The sequence below is a fragment of the Orcinus orca genome, chromosome 1, assembly GCF_937001465.1.
Source record: "Orcinus orca chromosome 1, mOrcOrc1.1, whole genome shotgun sequence".
NCBI classification, from domain to species: Eukaryota; Metazoa; Chordata; class Mammalia; order Artiodactyla; family Delphinidae; genus Orcinus; species Orcinus orca.
The window spans coordinates 58280731-58298078 of NC_064559.1; the positions used below are offsets into that span (position 1 = coordinate 58280731).

At 39.1% G+C, this 17348-nt stretch overlaps 1 protein-coding gene and 1 non-coding gene across 12 annotated transcripts in view; both read right to left on the reverse strand.

The window, feature by feature from the left end:
- DNM3 (dynamin 3) overlaps positions 1 to 17348 on the reverse strand; it is a 573184-nt gene that overhangs the window by 25507 nt on the left and 530329 nt on the right. For 4 of the 11 annotated variants that reach the window (XM_049715524.1, XM_049715526.1, XM_049715513.1 and 1 more), the window contains 3 exons: positions 13673 to 13837; positions 5762 to 5988; positions 4348 to 4636 (listed from right to left, as the gene is read on the reverse strand). In XM_049715524.1, the coding sequence (XP_049571481.1) occupies positions 4348 to 4636; positions 5762 to 5988; positions 13673 to 13837 (681 nt within the window). The remainder of the gene's footprint in view (positions 1 to 4347; positions 4637 to 5761; positions 5989 to 13672; positions 13838 to 17348) is intronic. The other 7 variants (XM_012532983.3, XM_033428082.2, XM_004269762.4 and 4 more) reach the window with 2 other exon arrangements.
- On the reverse strand, positions 5497 to 5631 carry LOC117201319 (small nucleolar RNA SNORA18). Its single transcript, XR_004483325.1, has one exon. It is a non-coding gene; the product is annotated as a small nucleolar RNA SNORA18 (small nucleolar RNA).

Here is a 17348-nt window from a genome sequence, read left to right on the forward strand (position 1 = left end):
GTCAGGGAAACTTCGTAAGTCATGGAAGGAGCATAAGTGGGAGGCCCTGGGATAATCTCTTGATGCTATTCCAGGGTTGTCTCTGCAGTGCAGGGACCCCAGTTTCACCATGGGCCTCACCAGAGAGTCTTTCTGTGGAGCATTTCTTGGTTTCCATGCTGTGTTTCTGTCATGTGAATGAACTGGAGTAAAAGCTAAGTCCTTTCCTCTGATTCACTTTTGTCATTTTTAAAAGACACCATCAGACTTGGTGACAGGGGTGGTTAAAAGAAAGGACTTCTATTTTTCAAAAAAAAAATTTTTTTTTAATAGAAGACTGGATGATGAGGTAAATGAAGTTTGCTTTTCCTTGGATAGAGACCCTTCCTCCTACCCTTATCCCCTTTTGACCGTTGCAAAATAGCCTAGTCCAAGGAAAGGGGAGAAGACAAATGAGTGAAATAATGCCAGAGTCGGCTGTTGCCAGGAAAAACACACTCTGATTCAGTTAATTTGTTCTGTTAATGTCAAAGGCTGTGATTCCCAATTAGCTAATTTTAAGAAGCTGTAACCGAAAATAGCTACATCAGCCCTAAAGTTAGTGTTTGGTGAAGATTAGGATCTTCAAGTAAGAGAATAGGGCCCCTAAAGAGGTACTGATGTCTGTTTAAGATCATGTTGCTCAACAAGGACACGACTGGCTGGGATTTTCCAACTGGGTTTCAGACGCTTCAGAGAAGTTGATAGAGGTGAGAGGGGAGGGGACACACCAAACATTCCGGCAACAGAGAATGTTCCACAAATCAGATTTGCGTAGTTAACTTTCTAATGGCAGAAGCATACACGCTGGTGAGGCTCTTTGGGATAGAGATGCTCCCCTAGTTCAGGAGGAGTTAATTAAAACAGGCATGTAGTTTGCAATATTTCTAGCCCTCACTGAAAATCTCCGTGCACATAAACCAGAGCAGCTTGAGCAGCTGAGAAAAACTGGGCCAAAAACCACTCCACCAGCCTCTCTCTTTCCTCGTCCTTTACATTGGAATGGAAAGATAGAAAAATCATCATTTTTTTTCTAAAAAGCAGAACACTCATGGTTTCTGTACAATTGCAGGTGCTTTCATTACATCTGAATAGGGTTATGATAAATCTACGCTCTTAAAAGTGAAGATCACAACTTGCTAATGAAATCACAAATTATCCAGAAGAAAACTGTGCACAGGCACACGCTGAGTGGCAGAATCTTTTGCCTCTAAAAGTTCAGTTTTTGCCTTTGTAATATTAAAGCCCAGCAGGGAGCCGGCAGGACACTGCTTGTGCTGTCTTGTCACGTTATGAGTTTCTGGTTTCAGATAAAAGGGGAGAAAGGGCCTTTAAGAAAGCAAAAAACTGGAGAAAAAATTAAACTTCCTTCTCGGAAACCTAAGGGTTGTTTTTCTGGAGATGATGGATAATGGCATTTCGAGTTATTTTAGTTTTTAATAGAGAAAATGGAGGCAAGTCATGGAGGGAAAAGAGAGTATATAAATAAATAGAACAAGGTGAAGTTTCAACAAGAGCTTCCCTCAACTTTTTCTTTCTTTCTTTCTATCTTTGTCTCTCTTTCCTTTTCTCTCTTTCTTTTTTGGAAATCTTAAACCCTATTTCTGGCTTGCATTTGGTAGGATTCCTGCCCTGGCTTTTATTAAAAACAGACTTTACGTGGTCAGAATTCTCCATCTAAAGCTAAATTTTAATAGGCATAAGGATTCTAACAAAGTCTTTCTTGCTCTCTCTCAGGTGACCCCCCCTCGTCCCCCCAAGGATTTCCCTCCCAGTGCGCTGAACTGGCGCTGAAACTGGAAGGCTCAGCAAAAACCACCAATTTTCCTTTTTTACTCTGAACCCTCATTTCTGTTTTACTTTTGAGACTCTTTGCAAGGTCAGATCAAGTTAAGTCTGGCTCTAACCTGAGAATACTCCAGAAATTTTGAATAACACGCTGTTGTCCTATAAATTCCCCAAAGCAGGTGCCTGAAACCTGGCAGTTTCCCTTCTCCAGCAGAGGCTCCAGAGCCCGATTCCTGCTGCCTACCTTGTGTGTGTGTGAGCTGGGAAATACCAAGGGCGACTCCACCCGGCTTAACAAATCAATTTAGCATTCAACAGTTATCTCTGAAGGGTACTGGCAAGCCAGCTTATCTGAAACCCAGAGGTAAAGCAGCCAAGCGAGCAGGCAAAGACATGCACTTTCATTCTCGAAGACAGGCGCCACCAGGTTGCTCTAGTTCCTTCTTATAGCTAAACAGACAAAATAGCCCACTTTAAGGCTCCTGTATGGGACTCCCGTCTTCCCATGCTTAACACCCCCCCACCCCGCCCCACCAATGGCCTCCACACCTTCTTGGCACAACTGCAGACCCTTTCCCAGTCAGTTTTAAGTTTCCTAAAACAATAATTTAATCTTGTGTGTGGTGAGGCTCAATGCTGACCTTTATGCTTGTTTACATGGAAGGGACAGTCTTTTGAATACTGCAGTGCAGTGGTTCTCCAGGGGAGGGTCCTCAAGCCTTCTCAACCCTAACCCTAACCTCTCCCCGCATCCCCCCACCCCACCCCCCCGCCTCTCTCCCAGCCGCCAGTGGCAATGTCTGGAGACATTCTTAGTGGTCACAACTGAGGGAGTGCAGCCGACATCCACTAGGTAGATGCCAGGATGCTGCTGGACATCCTAAAACGCATAGCACAATGTCCACAACAAAAATGTCAGTAGTGTTGAGGTGGAGAAACCCCGACATGGTTAGGAGACTGCTTGGGATTAAAGCCCAGCTCGATTCGGGCCTGGCTGAGCAGCCTTGGGCAAGTTGCTTAACCTCTGTGCCTCGTCTGTAAAATAGATAATAACCTATCTCATGGGGTTGCTGTGAGCATTAAACAAAAATGTACCTGCAAAGCTCTTAGGACAGTGCCTAGCATACACTGAGAGCTCAATAAATACTACCTGTTGTTACTATTATTACCAGAAATTCAGCTCAGTTCCAAATAAATTATAAGCCAAACCTATTGAGGTTAGAAAAAAAAAATACATAGGTTTGAGAGTACATATATCCTCTTTGATGGGGACCAAAATCATGATGGCAGTAACAACCACAGTGCTTTACAGTTTGTGAGACTCTTTCAAATACCTTGTCTCATATGATTTGGGCCACATCCTTGTTATATCTTTATTTCATAGATGAGGAACTCCTGGCTCAGTTAAATGAGTGGCCCAAGGCCTGTGGCAAACCAGGTCTTCTGATTGCACATCTCCTTCTATTCCCCCTACACTTCCCTTTGTTTAGTGGGTTAAGATGCCCCTTCTTCTCTTCATTATACCCAACAGCCTGAAGATCAAAATAGATGTAAGTACTGAAATCAGAGGGTGAGGTGACTCAGGCTTCATGGGTGGGCAGAACTCACTTCTCTTTTTATGGTACCTGCATAGTAAGGTTTTTCTTCATGGAGTATACAAATATTTTAACTCTCTGAATTGAACTTCTAAAAAACTAACTTTCTGTATGGGCTATTTTCTTTCATTTTTAAATTTCTGATGTTGAGGGAAAAAACCCTAATTCCCTCTATTTTCAAAATCTCTAATTAGTATATTGACCATAAATGTATGAAGGTTAGAATATAGCTTCAACTATATGTATACATATTTCAAGTCCTACTTATTTATTAGCTATTCTGTTTCACAGTTAAGCCTGACAATCTGCTTACAAATGCCAAATGTATTATTCAAATGTACAATGTTCTATCTTATATGTGATCAGTGACTGCACACAGCAATTATATGTCTGTATTAAAATTTCTATGCATAGCTTTTTAAAAAACAATCACAGATTAACCAGCCAGATTTTTACTCAGCCTACATTAAAGTTAATAATATTGGGTTTAAGGGTCAAAGTTCAGAGGGCAGATGGATAATATTCCTTGAAGTCAGTGGTTTTCTAGAATTCCTCTGGTAATAGAGAAGGCCAGGCCTTAGCTGGTGATGCTCTTGTGACCTAGGGAGCACACAGCTTGCAGCAACCCAGCCACGACTCTTTCATTTCAAAGGTCTCCGTCAAATTCTACAACCAGCTGCCAAAACGTCATTCATCTGGACCCAGGTTTCTTTGGTCCCATTTAGTTTGTGCCAGTTGAGAAAGGAGAGGTTTAGGCCATATACTGGTTTCTAAATGGTGTCACAGGCTCAGCAATCTTCCCATGATCCCCCTTCCGGAGGGAAAGCTGAAAACGTGTATGACAGAATCTTTACCATTTTCTTTTCCAAATCAATTTTGTCTGTCAGGCTATGAGAAGAGAACCGATGAGCATGGCCCTGCTTTCGGCCTCGCGCAGAACACTCACCTTGGGACGCTCGGAGGGGCCCTGGTGGGCCGAGACGGAACCTGTGGAGGCGCCCCGAACGAGTCGCTGCTGTTGGGGAAAGGAGGCAATGGGCCAGGCCGGAAGGGCACTGGAGGCGCTGCCGAGTGGGGTCCCGGGGAGGGGATGGCGGGTGCGGGCCCGCGGCCGGACGTGGGCCGCGGGAGGGGCGCGCTCAGCGTCGGTCTCCGCTGGGTGGGGCTTGGAGGCGGGGACCTGGGGGCAGAGACCGACAGCAGTTTGCCCATCCTCCTCTCCGTTGGAATTCATCCTTAAAAAATATTTTATAACTGCTTTTTAAAAAGTATTTTCTGACTAACTCAGACACGTGTTAGGGATGTTAAATGGTAATAGAAGGGTAAATAGTGAAAAGAAAGTTTCCCTCCTCTCCCCCCTTGCTCTGTGGAGACAACCAACATCTTTTCCCGGGTATCCTTTTTAACTATATTCTACAATATCTTCTCTCTCTCTCTCTCTCTCTCTCTCTCTCTCTCTATATATATATACATACATTGCTTTTTTGTACACAATGTTCTACAACTTAACATTTTTTTTTAAAGCTTCACATTAACTGGCCTGTGTTTTCATTCCACTACTTAAAGAACTTACTCTTTTTAATGGCTGTATAACGTTCCAATGTAAGGATATATTGTGCTTGATTTTTTTTTAAGTGCAAAGTTTTTTTTTAAATTATGTGTAACACAGTTATTTAAGTCAATAAATTTTTAAGGAATTTCACATGTTCTGATTCTTTCCACTGCCAATCACCTTAGTTCCTCCAAACTCATAATCTTCAAGATAAAATAGCCCTTTCAAAAAGAAGTTATCATGTAAGTCAGCCCACAATTCTTTTAGTTAGGCTTCTTTGATCTCCAATGAAATATGGACACACTTCAAAATTCCCCACCTGTAATCTTTAGGATCCAATTTCCTCAAGCGATTTACTTTAGGACCATGTTTAGGGTCAGGAGATGGATCTGCCCGGTTCTGAATTTGACACGCTCTAAAAATGTACTAGGTTCAAATCATATTCACTCCTAAGCCATCACACCCTAGAACAGTACAGATCATTGGGATATGCCAATACCTAAGATAAAAAGTTTGTTAGGCTTTTCATAGTTTACTTGGCAGCTCTGTCCTGTAGTTCTTTCCCACAGATCTAACAAGTAGTTCTATAAGTAAAGGAAACCACACAGTTAATCTATGAGGCGTTTCCAACGATTTTGTGCTTGATTTTGAAAGCGGTTGGGATCATCTGACCTTCTCTCTCGCTCCTGGACTTAAATATCTTTTTTCCTCTGTTTTCTTTAGGTTCATACTGGTTTAGGGAAGCACATTCAGAAAATGACACTGGACAAGCTGGGAGGCCTCCGGTGATGTGGAACCATCTTCCTACCTGCGGGAATGCTGGATCCAGGAGTCGTCCACTGGCGGCGGTGCGGGCGTGAACGTCGTGGATGTGTTGATGTCACCGATGACCACGAGGGCTTCTTTAAGGGCTTGGTACATTCGAAGCATCTCATCCCGGCGCTGAGCCTGTTCCGCAGATTCCTCCATCAGAGTATTTTGGTCCTCTGAAGAATATAACTGTGCTAGGAGCTCAGAATTTATGAAATCTTTAACCTGCCAGGTCACCACAGAAAAGTAAAAAATGGGAATGAATGAGTGACTGAATGATAAACTGGTTCATAGCCTGTGGACAAAGGCCACAAAAGTCCACTCTGGGAAAAGGGATGCATTGTGCATCTATTTACGCTTATTTTCTTCATTATCCTTCCAATGCCAATAATAGTTTTCCTCTCAGTTTTATGGCTGTTGACAGTAAAGAAAAACATAGATTAGTTGAAAAGAGGGCCAAACCTCACCATCGCCAGAACAGGGCCTGTTGGCTGTACAAGCATTTCTGCAATGTTGTCTGAGGCTGCTTGGCTTATATATAGACAAGGGAAGGTACCAGGAGATAAGCAGTGGTATTTTCAACAGGAAACAATGACACACAGAAACCTATGTAATAACACAAGTTATTCCTTCCTTGGTATTCCCAGCCCTTTACCTAGCTTTTACCAAAATCACTGGAATACTATTAAGACCCCAGGTTTCAGTGTTGTTTCAAAAGTGGAATTAGCACCAATAAGTGAGTATTTATTAAATACAGAATTGTATATAATTATGCAAGTTGATTTACAAAAAAAAAGTGATATATTCTCTGCTTTCTAGAGCTTAACAGTGATGAGGACTGACATAAGGTTCCATAGTTAACAGATATAGGAAAACAAACTAAAATATGAAAAATTCGTATGAGTCTTAGGGGAGGGGCATTTTGTGGCAGGATGAGAATGGAGAGGATGCATATATTGTGTAGCCCTGAGGGAGAGAGAACCAATCATTATATTTCATCAAGTCTAAGGCACCACTGATTTTAAGACACACCAGTCTTTTATGCGCCACTAAGAAAGAAAAAACACCATCAACTAAACTACAACAGAATGCAAGATGTCATTGAGTGTAACATGCATCTTCATGTTAGAAATGTTAAATGTGAAAAAAGTGAATGTGAGAATCAATGAAATCCAATGTGCCTTTACAAGTTATCTGATTTAAATTCTCACTGCATACTTATGAAATGTGTATTATTATCCACATTCTGTTTTACAGATGAAGGAACTGAATGGACTTCAGAGAGTTTAAGTAACTTGCCCAAAGTCACACATTAAGTTGAACCCCAAATCTTCTGACTTGAAGTCCAGTGCTCTTTCCATTAACCCCCTTGCCTAACTTTGAGTGCTTAGAAAAGATAATTTATGTTTAAGCATCATTATTTTAGTGTGGTGCACATGTATGCCAATTAACTTAAGCCTAGAAAAATAAAGCAACTTGGATTTTTCAGTTTCTCTGTTAAATGAGAAAGCTAGTGCTTATCTAGAGTCACTGGCTCTAAGAAAGGCCAAAGTCCAGTATATTTAATTGTTACTAATTCAAGCAGACAACAGAACACCTGTCAGATGCTCAAAATTCCTGGGTTGTAGTTACATTTGTAACTCAGAGATGACAAGACTCTAAAACACATAGCTTCACTATTTTTTAAAGGTATCAAACCATGTAGATAATTCTACTAATCCGAAAATTCAGCTAAATCACAGCTTTGTTGTGGTGAAATAAAAAAGTGTTCTCTGCACATATTCTGTAAACCAGGAGTGATTTAAATGTGGAAGCAATCTAATACACAAGATGTATTTGGGCAACTGTCTGGTGGAAGGGAAGGTTTATGTGTGATAGCTGTGGAAGGTAAATTTGGCCAGATAACCCTGGGCCAGGTGTCAAGGCCTTGAATATCAAGGAAAAGTGCTTGAACTTTATCCACTTGGCAATGGGAAGCCATGGAAGGCTTTTAAAACAAGTAAGTGAAATAATAAAAGAGAGTTTTAGGAAAATCAATCTGGCTGTGATTGGAAAATAATTTGCAAGTGTGGTAGTAGAGATAAATCTGTCAGAAGGCCATTGCAGATCATTTATGAGATGATAAGGGTTTAATTTAGTAAGTGGCATAGAAAATATGGGCAGATATAAATGACATTATAAAGGAAAAACCAACAGGACTTGGTGCTGTTTGGATGTGAAGGGCAACAAAGAAAGGAACAAAGACACCTCAAGCATTGAGGTTTGCGTGAGGGGAAGTCAAAGAAAGTCAGATTTAGAGAAGATAGTAAATTTGGCTTAAGAAATACTTCATTCCCCTCCTTGAAGATTTATTTACTGCCAGACACACTTGCAGGTACCCAAGGAGTCATGCACGCTTGCACAAATCTTCCACTGTGAGGTGTGTGTATCCACTTGGAGAGATGATGCAACTCCAAACTCAAAACCAGACAAGTTTCCTGGCATTGACCATCAGTTGGGTTAAGCTCTTTTGAAGCTTTACATCTTCCTGGAGTATCACTTAGAATCTATTAAACACAATTTAAAAGAAGATTCTTCCAAGAATAGATTTAAAGCAGATCTGAATTAAGAAGCAACTGTCAAACAAACCACAAAATAAAATAGTAAGAGCCTGCTTCAGCATTTTGATCAAAGATCTGCCTTGAATCAACTCTTCCACATCAAAATGTTACACACTAAAACTGTAACATAGATGGATAGTTGGATAGTTGCCTACTATCCAACAGATTTGGCAATGTTCCGAAATAATATGAATAATTTTAGCATGAGAGAAAATGGCAATATAGCACAGTGGTTACGGGCATATTCTTTGGAATCAGACAGCTCTGAATTTGAGTCCTAGCTCTAACACTTATTGTTCTTGGACAAATAATTTAACCTCTTTGAGTTTCAGATTCCTGATCTGTAAAATGAGGTTAAAGGTAGGAGCTGCCTCAAGAGTTGGTGGAAGGAAAAAAAAAAAAGAGTTGGTACAAGGATTCAGTGAAAGAGTGAATATAAATTGCCTAGCATGATGCCCAGCATTTAGTCAGTGCTCCATCAACAAAAGCTGTTCTTTTTACAGTATATAGTCTAACTTGGCGTTAGGTATGAAGGGGTAGGAGGTTAGTGCAACAGTGCTGGCATCAAGTGACATAGTTCAACATAAAGCATAAGTTAACATTTTATTTTGCACTTAAGAAAACTTCTAGAAAGACTCTTCCCCTCCTGCTAGCCTCACTTTCTAATGCTACAACTGGAACAAAGGTGGGGGACTTTGGGGAGTTTCCAGACACATCAGGGACTTTCTGAGCAGTTTGTATGTCAATGGTACAAATATTTAAACCAAGGATTCTGCACAATTGGAGGGCAAGTGGATCCATTTTACATGATAGCATTTAGAAAATACCTCACAGAACATGACATAAACTAATTATACTTGGATGTGAGATTTGAAATAATATTTATGCCTTTAATTATAACACCTTATAACCTATACATCTTTGTGTGGTTCACCAAAAAATTCTCACACACAAAACCTCATTCCAGTTCAAACTCTACAGGCTAGATAAACAGGCATTACTGCACCATGTCGTTCTGCTCAGTGTAAAGGAATGTGAGGTCATTAAAAACGTTCCACATGTTTTCCTCTCTTTCTTACTTTAACCCTTCTCTAGCAACCTGCAGTATTTTTGGATCTGTAACTTTGTCTTTATTACTACAACCATTTTAAAGCCTTCACAAATAGGAGAGGCATTTATAGAGTTTTCATACAATTCAGTTTACTAAGGAGACCATTTCCTTAAAATCTGTTTTGAGACAGGAGGAACTACAGAATGGGACAGTGATAACTCTCATTCATGTGAATATGCACATAAAAATTTAATTGAGAAGTTTAATTTTGTTTAGTTTTAGAGACGGACTTGGGTAGAATTTTGTGATTCTTTGAGATCTCACAATTCTCTCATTTCCGCTTAAGGCTGCTTTACATTTCCGAGGGTTTTCATTTTGCTAAAGACCAACGAAGTTTTCCTTCTTTAAAAAAAAAAAAAAGTAACATCCTTTGACTCACAAAGGTCGAGAAAAGAAGATAGATGCACAAAAAAGTACGTACTGTATGATTCCAAAGTTCAAGAACAGTTAGAACTCATCTACAGTGTAAGAAAGCAGGAGTGTTACCCTTGGTGGGGAGTGATAGGGGAGGGGGAGAAAGAGTGGGGCTTCTGGGTCCTAGTCAGGATCTGTTTCTTGAGCAGGATGCAGAATTCTTGACCCGTGGAAACAAATCAGTGCTCTGGCATTTAAGATGTACTTTTCCCTCAAATAATGAACATTTAAAATAACACTCTACTTCACACACATTAAAGTTACAGTAAGTTTTGAAACTAGGGCACATGTTACTAATTTTCCACCAAAGTATCAATGGCCAAGGAGAGTGAACCTGGACCTCCAGGGGTCCAGGGGCACAGGCTCCAAGTGTGAAATACCTCTAGGTTTCATGTTTGGTTCTTAAAATGTTTCATAAAAAAACTTTACATTCTATTTTGTATTAGCTGGGTTTGTTTGAATATGAGGAACAATGTTTTAAATTACTTACTAGTTAAGATACAAAACATTGTTTCTCATATTCAAACAAACCCTAATTAAATCTTCAAGTAAAATGAACCCTCTGGGCGAGTCACTTAAACCTCTTGGGGCCTCAATTTCTTCATTTGGAAACTGCACAAAATCATGAGTACCCAGCAGGTGGCTATTCTGTTCAAACACAGAATTGTGTGCCCCTTAGCCAGTAATACTTTTCGAATAAAACTGGATCCACTTTCTTGATTCTCTGATGGAGAACTTCTGGTGGTGTGAGCTACAGAGAAGAGGCCATCAAAATATGCTTGCTGTGGGGCACTATATGTGTGTTTTCTTTAATGTACCGAACAAAACTCTGTTTCTTTGCCTGTAGCCTGTCTAGAACAACCGCCTGTCGTAAGCTTGCTATTTCTTTGCGCTGCTGTTACCTGGTATGTTTAAGCAATGAAACAGCTGCTGCATTTCAATAGACAAAGGCTTACAGTATGTCTGAGGGGAGGCATTTATTGCTGGCTTTAAATTTCTTAAACAATTCCATATGGAGACTTGAGTGGCAGAACGCTTAATGTAAACTTTCAAAGGAAACTGCCCACCAAATTCTGAACTTTATGAAAGTTGGCTGGAACATATTCTTTTTCAGAAGGCAGAGTAGTCACTCCCATTTCAAAGAGGAAGGGCCACAGCACCATTTTCAATAGTGATAGTCAACAAATAGAGGACCCGGCTTTAGGCATTTATTGGTTCTGGAGGAACAGCTAGCTTTCTCACCCACAACCATTTGTAGAAACAGCAGGGTTAAGTGGATGGAATTCAGAATAAGGAGTCAAAGTATGTGTTTTCTTGTTGTGATTCTATGATTAATTCTCTCACTTGAAGATCTCTTCACTTTAAAAAAAAAAGTCAACACATATGCATGACACAGTGCTGGGTGTTCACTGTGTTTCTGTTCCTGTACTCAACAGGAATGAACAAATTCTTCTGGAATGAACAAAAAGGGCTCAGACGTTCTGTACAATAAAATGCCATGAGAATATGAGTACATTTTTAAAAAGGGATTTGTATTTTTACATATACATAATTACATATATAGATTTAAAATATATATATATAACTATATACTCTTACATGTATAGTAAAAAAGTGGATAAAATAATACCCAAAGAAAAGCAGTCATCCTAGATGTGTAAAACTATTTTCTGGTAGATATGAAAAGCTAAATTCAAACAAAGATAACCATAACTTCATAAGAATCCAGCATTACATAATGTTTTTGCTTTCTCCTTATTCCTATTAATCTCTACTTCAAGGTTTGACCTTGGAGATCAGATCTTAATTGAAGTCTTCTTTCTCATGACTCTTATGTGAGGTCTCCCTGGAGTCAATTAGCAGAACTTTACTTCCATGGATAATACCCTGTAGGTGGGGCTTTCGCCATTTCATGAAGCAAGTGAGCACACCAGTGAGGAGTGAGGGCAATTACCCTCACGTTTGTGTGTGTTTTTTTCCTTTTAACTAATTTATGTCAAGCCACTCCTCACAGCTGTAGACAGGAAGTGCTATTTCCTGTGCTGATGATATAATATAGTGCAGAGCAGGGCAGCGTTTGAACTGATGGCAGCACTAATGACTCTCAGTAAAACAGTGAAAAGATAAATGATACTTAATCAGGAAAATGTTTAAATAAGCAAGTGCCTGGATTCCACAGGCAAAACAACCTGAACTCATTTAAGTGAAGTTAAGAGGGTAATTTTAAAAATAGACTATTTGCTTAGGACTTTATATTTTTCAAAATGGCATATAGTCATACTTATGATGTTCTCTGACAACTCTGTGGGGTAGTTCAGGGTTCTTAGTGTAGTTTTAGCAGTGACTGAGTTCAGATCAGAGGGGCCAAATGATTTGCTTCAGGTCACACAGCAGGCCATTGACCAAGCTTAAGTATATAATTTATAGTTTCCAATATATTTGCAATACATTGCTTACCTGCTGATGCATCAAAGCATCCTACTAACCTTGTTTGAATACACGGAATGTGTACAAAAACAGAGTGAGTTAAAAACAAGATTGCTCCCGTGACCGTTTGGGGCTTCTTAAAGTCAAGAAACTCATAGATCATGAATAACAAACGGATTGTCATACTTAGAATTTTGAAAGGAATCTTTATATATGGATAATGGCTATTTACAATTCTTAAGTAGGCAGCCATATTAGTTTCTTACAATTATACTTTTCATAGTACTTCCATATATACTATCTTGTGGAACAAATCCCTAAGCCAGGTACTTTTTCTATGATTCATATTTCACATATGGAGGAAATAGGTAGAAATAAGTTAAGGATTTGTCTTAGGTTAACAGAGTCGGTAGCAGAGCCAAGCATAGAATCCAGGTTTCTCCTAAATTCTAGTGTGGGGCTCTTTTCAGTACTTTACCATCTAATTTTTATTTGTTACAAGCAAATGCTCATAATATATCATTGATTTAAATAAGAAGGTGTCCTTAGAAGATAACTAGGAATAAAATCGTTGGTGTCTCACTTTTCAAGAGTCAGAAAAGCCTGCTATAAAACACCTCATTATAGCCTATCTTATCTAAAAGATAAGTTCTCAAACAAATTGTGATGTTATTTACACTTTAACAAAGTAGCTAACAAAAGGACCAAACCAGACCATGTAATTTAAGTATCATTTTCTGACTGCTATAAAAATAACCATGAAAAGGGAGAGATTCTATGCAATATAGATCAACAGATGGCTAGTCTCGCAGGCACTTTGAGATCCGTGGCTCTTTCATCTTTACCTTAGAACAGAAAAGGTAACTGACTTTGTAGCCAAGGGCGCAGGGCAAAAAGCCCTTTCCCATGTTAAAATAGCATTCCATAGTTTTTAGAAGGTGAAAATAATCATATTACCATATTCAGTATGTGTGTGTATGCAGAAGAGAATAAATATCTTTTGCCTTTAATCTCAAAGTCTAGGAGCCAGGGTATCTGGTTTTATTGCTGGCTTTGCAACTAATTTATACCCTGACTAGAGTATTTTTGCTCTGCTTTATTGTAAGCAAATTCACACCCTTCTAGAGGAGACAGCCAATAGGGAATACCACTGTACTGTATCTAGAAGTTTTATGTTTTCTTTCTTAAGTTCTCTTCCACTCGTCAGTCACTTACCACTTGTAATGGAAAATGATAAGCCTAGGTGATAGGTATTTCAACCATCCAGAAAATATCACAAAGAAGCTGAAGAGAATGTGAGCAATTTCCACACTAGGATGGGTTAGAGGTTAAAATGAGACAGTTTATAATCACTTACATTATTGATCATAAGATGCATTATCGTTTTTGGAATTAGGTCTCGGATACATTTGTTGATAATAGACATGTAGGAGTCTACGAGGTTGCGAATGGTCTCCACTTGCCTCTCCAACTGTGGGTCCATGGAAAAGTTTTCTGCTTGGCCATTCTCATCATTTTCAGTCTAACAGAAAGGAAAGCCAAACATGGATTATTTCACATTTATTCAGAAGAGAAAAATACCAGACATTATCAGATGAAAGACTTCTGTTTACTGAATTTGGAGTTGTACTACTAGATGGTAACATCTTTATCTTATCAAACAGCCATTAATTCTGAAAAGAGATCAGAACCATGCAGTTATTATGCTACCTTTAGCCTGCCACAATTGAGGAAAAGCAAGTATTGTAATTCTGAATGAATGTTTAGATGGATGACCAGATAAACAGTGCACCTAACAACATACCTCCAGAGAACAATCTAATCTTAAGCCATTTGCAAGCTGGCCAAAGAACTGAATCCAAACATATGATGCAGATGTATACTTCTGGGAGGCGTCTCCAGGGATCCTATAGATTAGAAATAACCTTGGTGTTGTTCTGGAACTCCTAGGTCTGCTCTGGAATGGATCAGCACTTGGATCAGTCCAGATTTAAAACTAAATCTCCTAGGCCTGGCCTGGAGCCAAAGTAAGAGATATAGGGGATAATTCATTTTTCCATGCTCTTGCTGGAATTTGTTATATAAATTCATGCTTCTGTCATCACTACTAAAGGCTGGCTCAACTGTGAAAAACTTACAATTTTAACTTCTAACTTGTTATTCTTTGAATAAAACAGAACACATCCACACACAAAGCATTTATTTCTGCAGCATGAGAGAAGCATCTGTTTTCTATACTATGGGACTTGAGTTAATTAATTTTGGCTTATCCACCAGAGGCTGGGCTGGAATGGCATCTTCATCATTAAGGACTGACCTATTGGCTTGGCATTGAAATCAATTTAGAACAAATGGTCTCCATTTCAAGTCAGGTTGAACCATCTAAGCCCCAGAACATGATACAAATATTGTTAGTGGTCTGGCTACTTTCTAGCTTTGGAAAGATTTAATTATGAATGCAAAAAATAAAAGGGGAAAATAATTTATTGCTTCCAATGTGGACATGAAGTACTTTTCTTTCGAAATGTACATACTTTGATATGCCGGGTTTTTACTCATCCAATCAGTTCTCGGCAAAGCACCGTGCTGAATCGCTTAAAGACATCTATAAATAAGCGTTAACTTTCGATCAATATGCATGTGTGAAAGGCATATTTGTAGGCTACAAAAATCAACAATAACAAAGGTAGAAATCAGTTCTAAACATTTATAAAGGCTTCTGTTGCTCTTCTAACACCTTAAAAATATTAAAATAATATGTGCTCACTCTAAAACACAGTGGTCACTTTCCAATCCTGAGAGTCTGGCCCCATACTTCAGGGTGACAACTGGAGGACTTTTCTTTTTTTTTAACATCTTTATTAGAGTATAATTGCTTTACAATGGTGTGTTAGTTTCTGCTTTATAACAGAGTGAATCAGCTATACTTATACATATGTCCCCATATCTCCTCCCTCTTGCGTCTCCTTCCCACCCTCCCTATCCCACCCATCTAGGTGGTCACAAAGCACCAAGCTGATCTCCCTGTGCTATGCGGCTGCTTCTCACTAGCTATCTATTTTACATTTGGTAATATATATATGTCCATGCCACTCTCTCACTTCGTCCCAGCTTACCCTTCCCCCTCCCTGTATCCTCAAGTCCATTCTCTATGTGTGCATCTTGATTCCTGTCCTGCCCCTAGGTTCTTCAGAACCATTTCTTTTTTTTTTTAGATTCCACATATATGTGTTAATATATGATACTTGTTTTTCTCTTTCTGACTTACTTCACTCTGTATGACAGACTCTAGGTCCATCCACCTCACTACAAATAACTCAATTTCGTTTCTTTATATGGCTGAGTAATATTCCATTGTATATATGTGCCACATCTTATTTATCCAATCATCCGATGATGGACACTTAGGTTGCTTCCATGTCCTGGCTGTTGTAGATAGAGCTGCAATGAACACTGTGATACATGACTCTTTTTGAATTATGGTTTTCTCAGGGTATATGCCCAGTAGTGGGACTGCTGGGTCGTATGGTAGTTCTATTTTTAGTTTTTTAAGGAACCTCCATACTGTTCTCCATAGTGGCTGTAACAATTTACATTCCCACCAACCGTGCAAAAGGGTTCCCTTTTCTCCACACCCTCTCCAGCATTTATTGTTTGTAGATTTTTTGAGGATGGCCATTCTGACTGGTGTGAGGTGATACCTCATTGTAGTTTTGATTTGCATTTCTCTAATGATTAGTGATGTTGAGCATTCTTTCATTTGTTTGTTGGCAATCTGCGTATCTTCTTTGGAGAAATGTCTGTTTAGGTCTTCTACCCATTTTTGGATTGGGTTGTTTGTTTTTTTGTTATTGAGCTGCATGAGCTGCTTGTAAATTTTGGAGATTAATCCTTTGTCAGTTGCTTCATTTGCAAATATTTTCTCCCATTCTGAGGGTTGTCTTTTCGTCTTGTTTATGGTTTCCTTCGCTGTGCAAAAGCTTTTAAGTTTCATTAGGTCCTATTTGTTTATTTTTGTTTTTATTTCCATTTCTCTAGGAGGTGGGTCAAAAAGGATCTTGCTGTGATTTATGTCAGAGTGTTCTGCCTATGTTCTCCTCTAAGAGTTTTATAGTGTCTGGCCTTACATTTAGGGCTTTAATCCATTTTGAGTTTATTTTTGTGTATGGTGTTAGGGAGTGTTCTAATTTCATTCTTTTATATGTAGCTGTCCAGTTTTCCCAGCACCACTCACTGAAGAGGCTGTCTTTTCTCTACTGTATATTCTTGCCTCCTTTATCAAAAATAAGGTGACCATATGTGTGTGGGTTTATCTCTTGACTTTCTATCCTGCTCCACTGATCTATATTTCTGTTTTTGTGCCAGTGCCATACTGTGGAGGACATTTCTGAGGCATCTAACTGCTACTACAGCAAGAGAGAGGATTGGAAGTTTCAAAAATGACAGTCGTTTCCCTATACCATTTCTTTTTAAATGGTCTTTGGTCACTGAAAGAATTAAATCAGGTAGTTCCTTATTTTTATTATTAATTTGTAATATAAGCACAATAGGATCTGGGATAAATAGGTAAAAAACTAAGGTCATAAATTGGTAAAGTGATAGAGGGAAGGTCAGCCATGGCAGTGAAAAACCAATTGTTTTCCCAAACTTCTTTCCAGGGCATAAAAACCACTGCAGATTGTGTTCCATGCTGAGCCCAAATTCTAAGAATCAGTGGTAACTGCAATGTTGTTTTAAGGGTATTGTATTTGAAAGTAAAAACTTTAGGTTCAAATTCAGGCTTTATCATGTAGTGGTTGTGTGGCCAAACCTCACTTATTTAATGTAACTGAGACTCAGCTTCCCCATCTTTAAAATGGGAATACACTTCTCTGGAAAACTTGTGGAAGTTAAATGAGATAATGCATATGAAGTAACCTAGCCAAGGGTCTCGTGGGTGCTCAGTAATGTTAGTTTCTCTCTTTCCTTTCTGAATATTCATGGAATGAGTTAGAGAGCCACTTGATTCTCAACACACATTATGGAAATTTAAG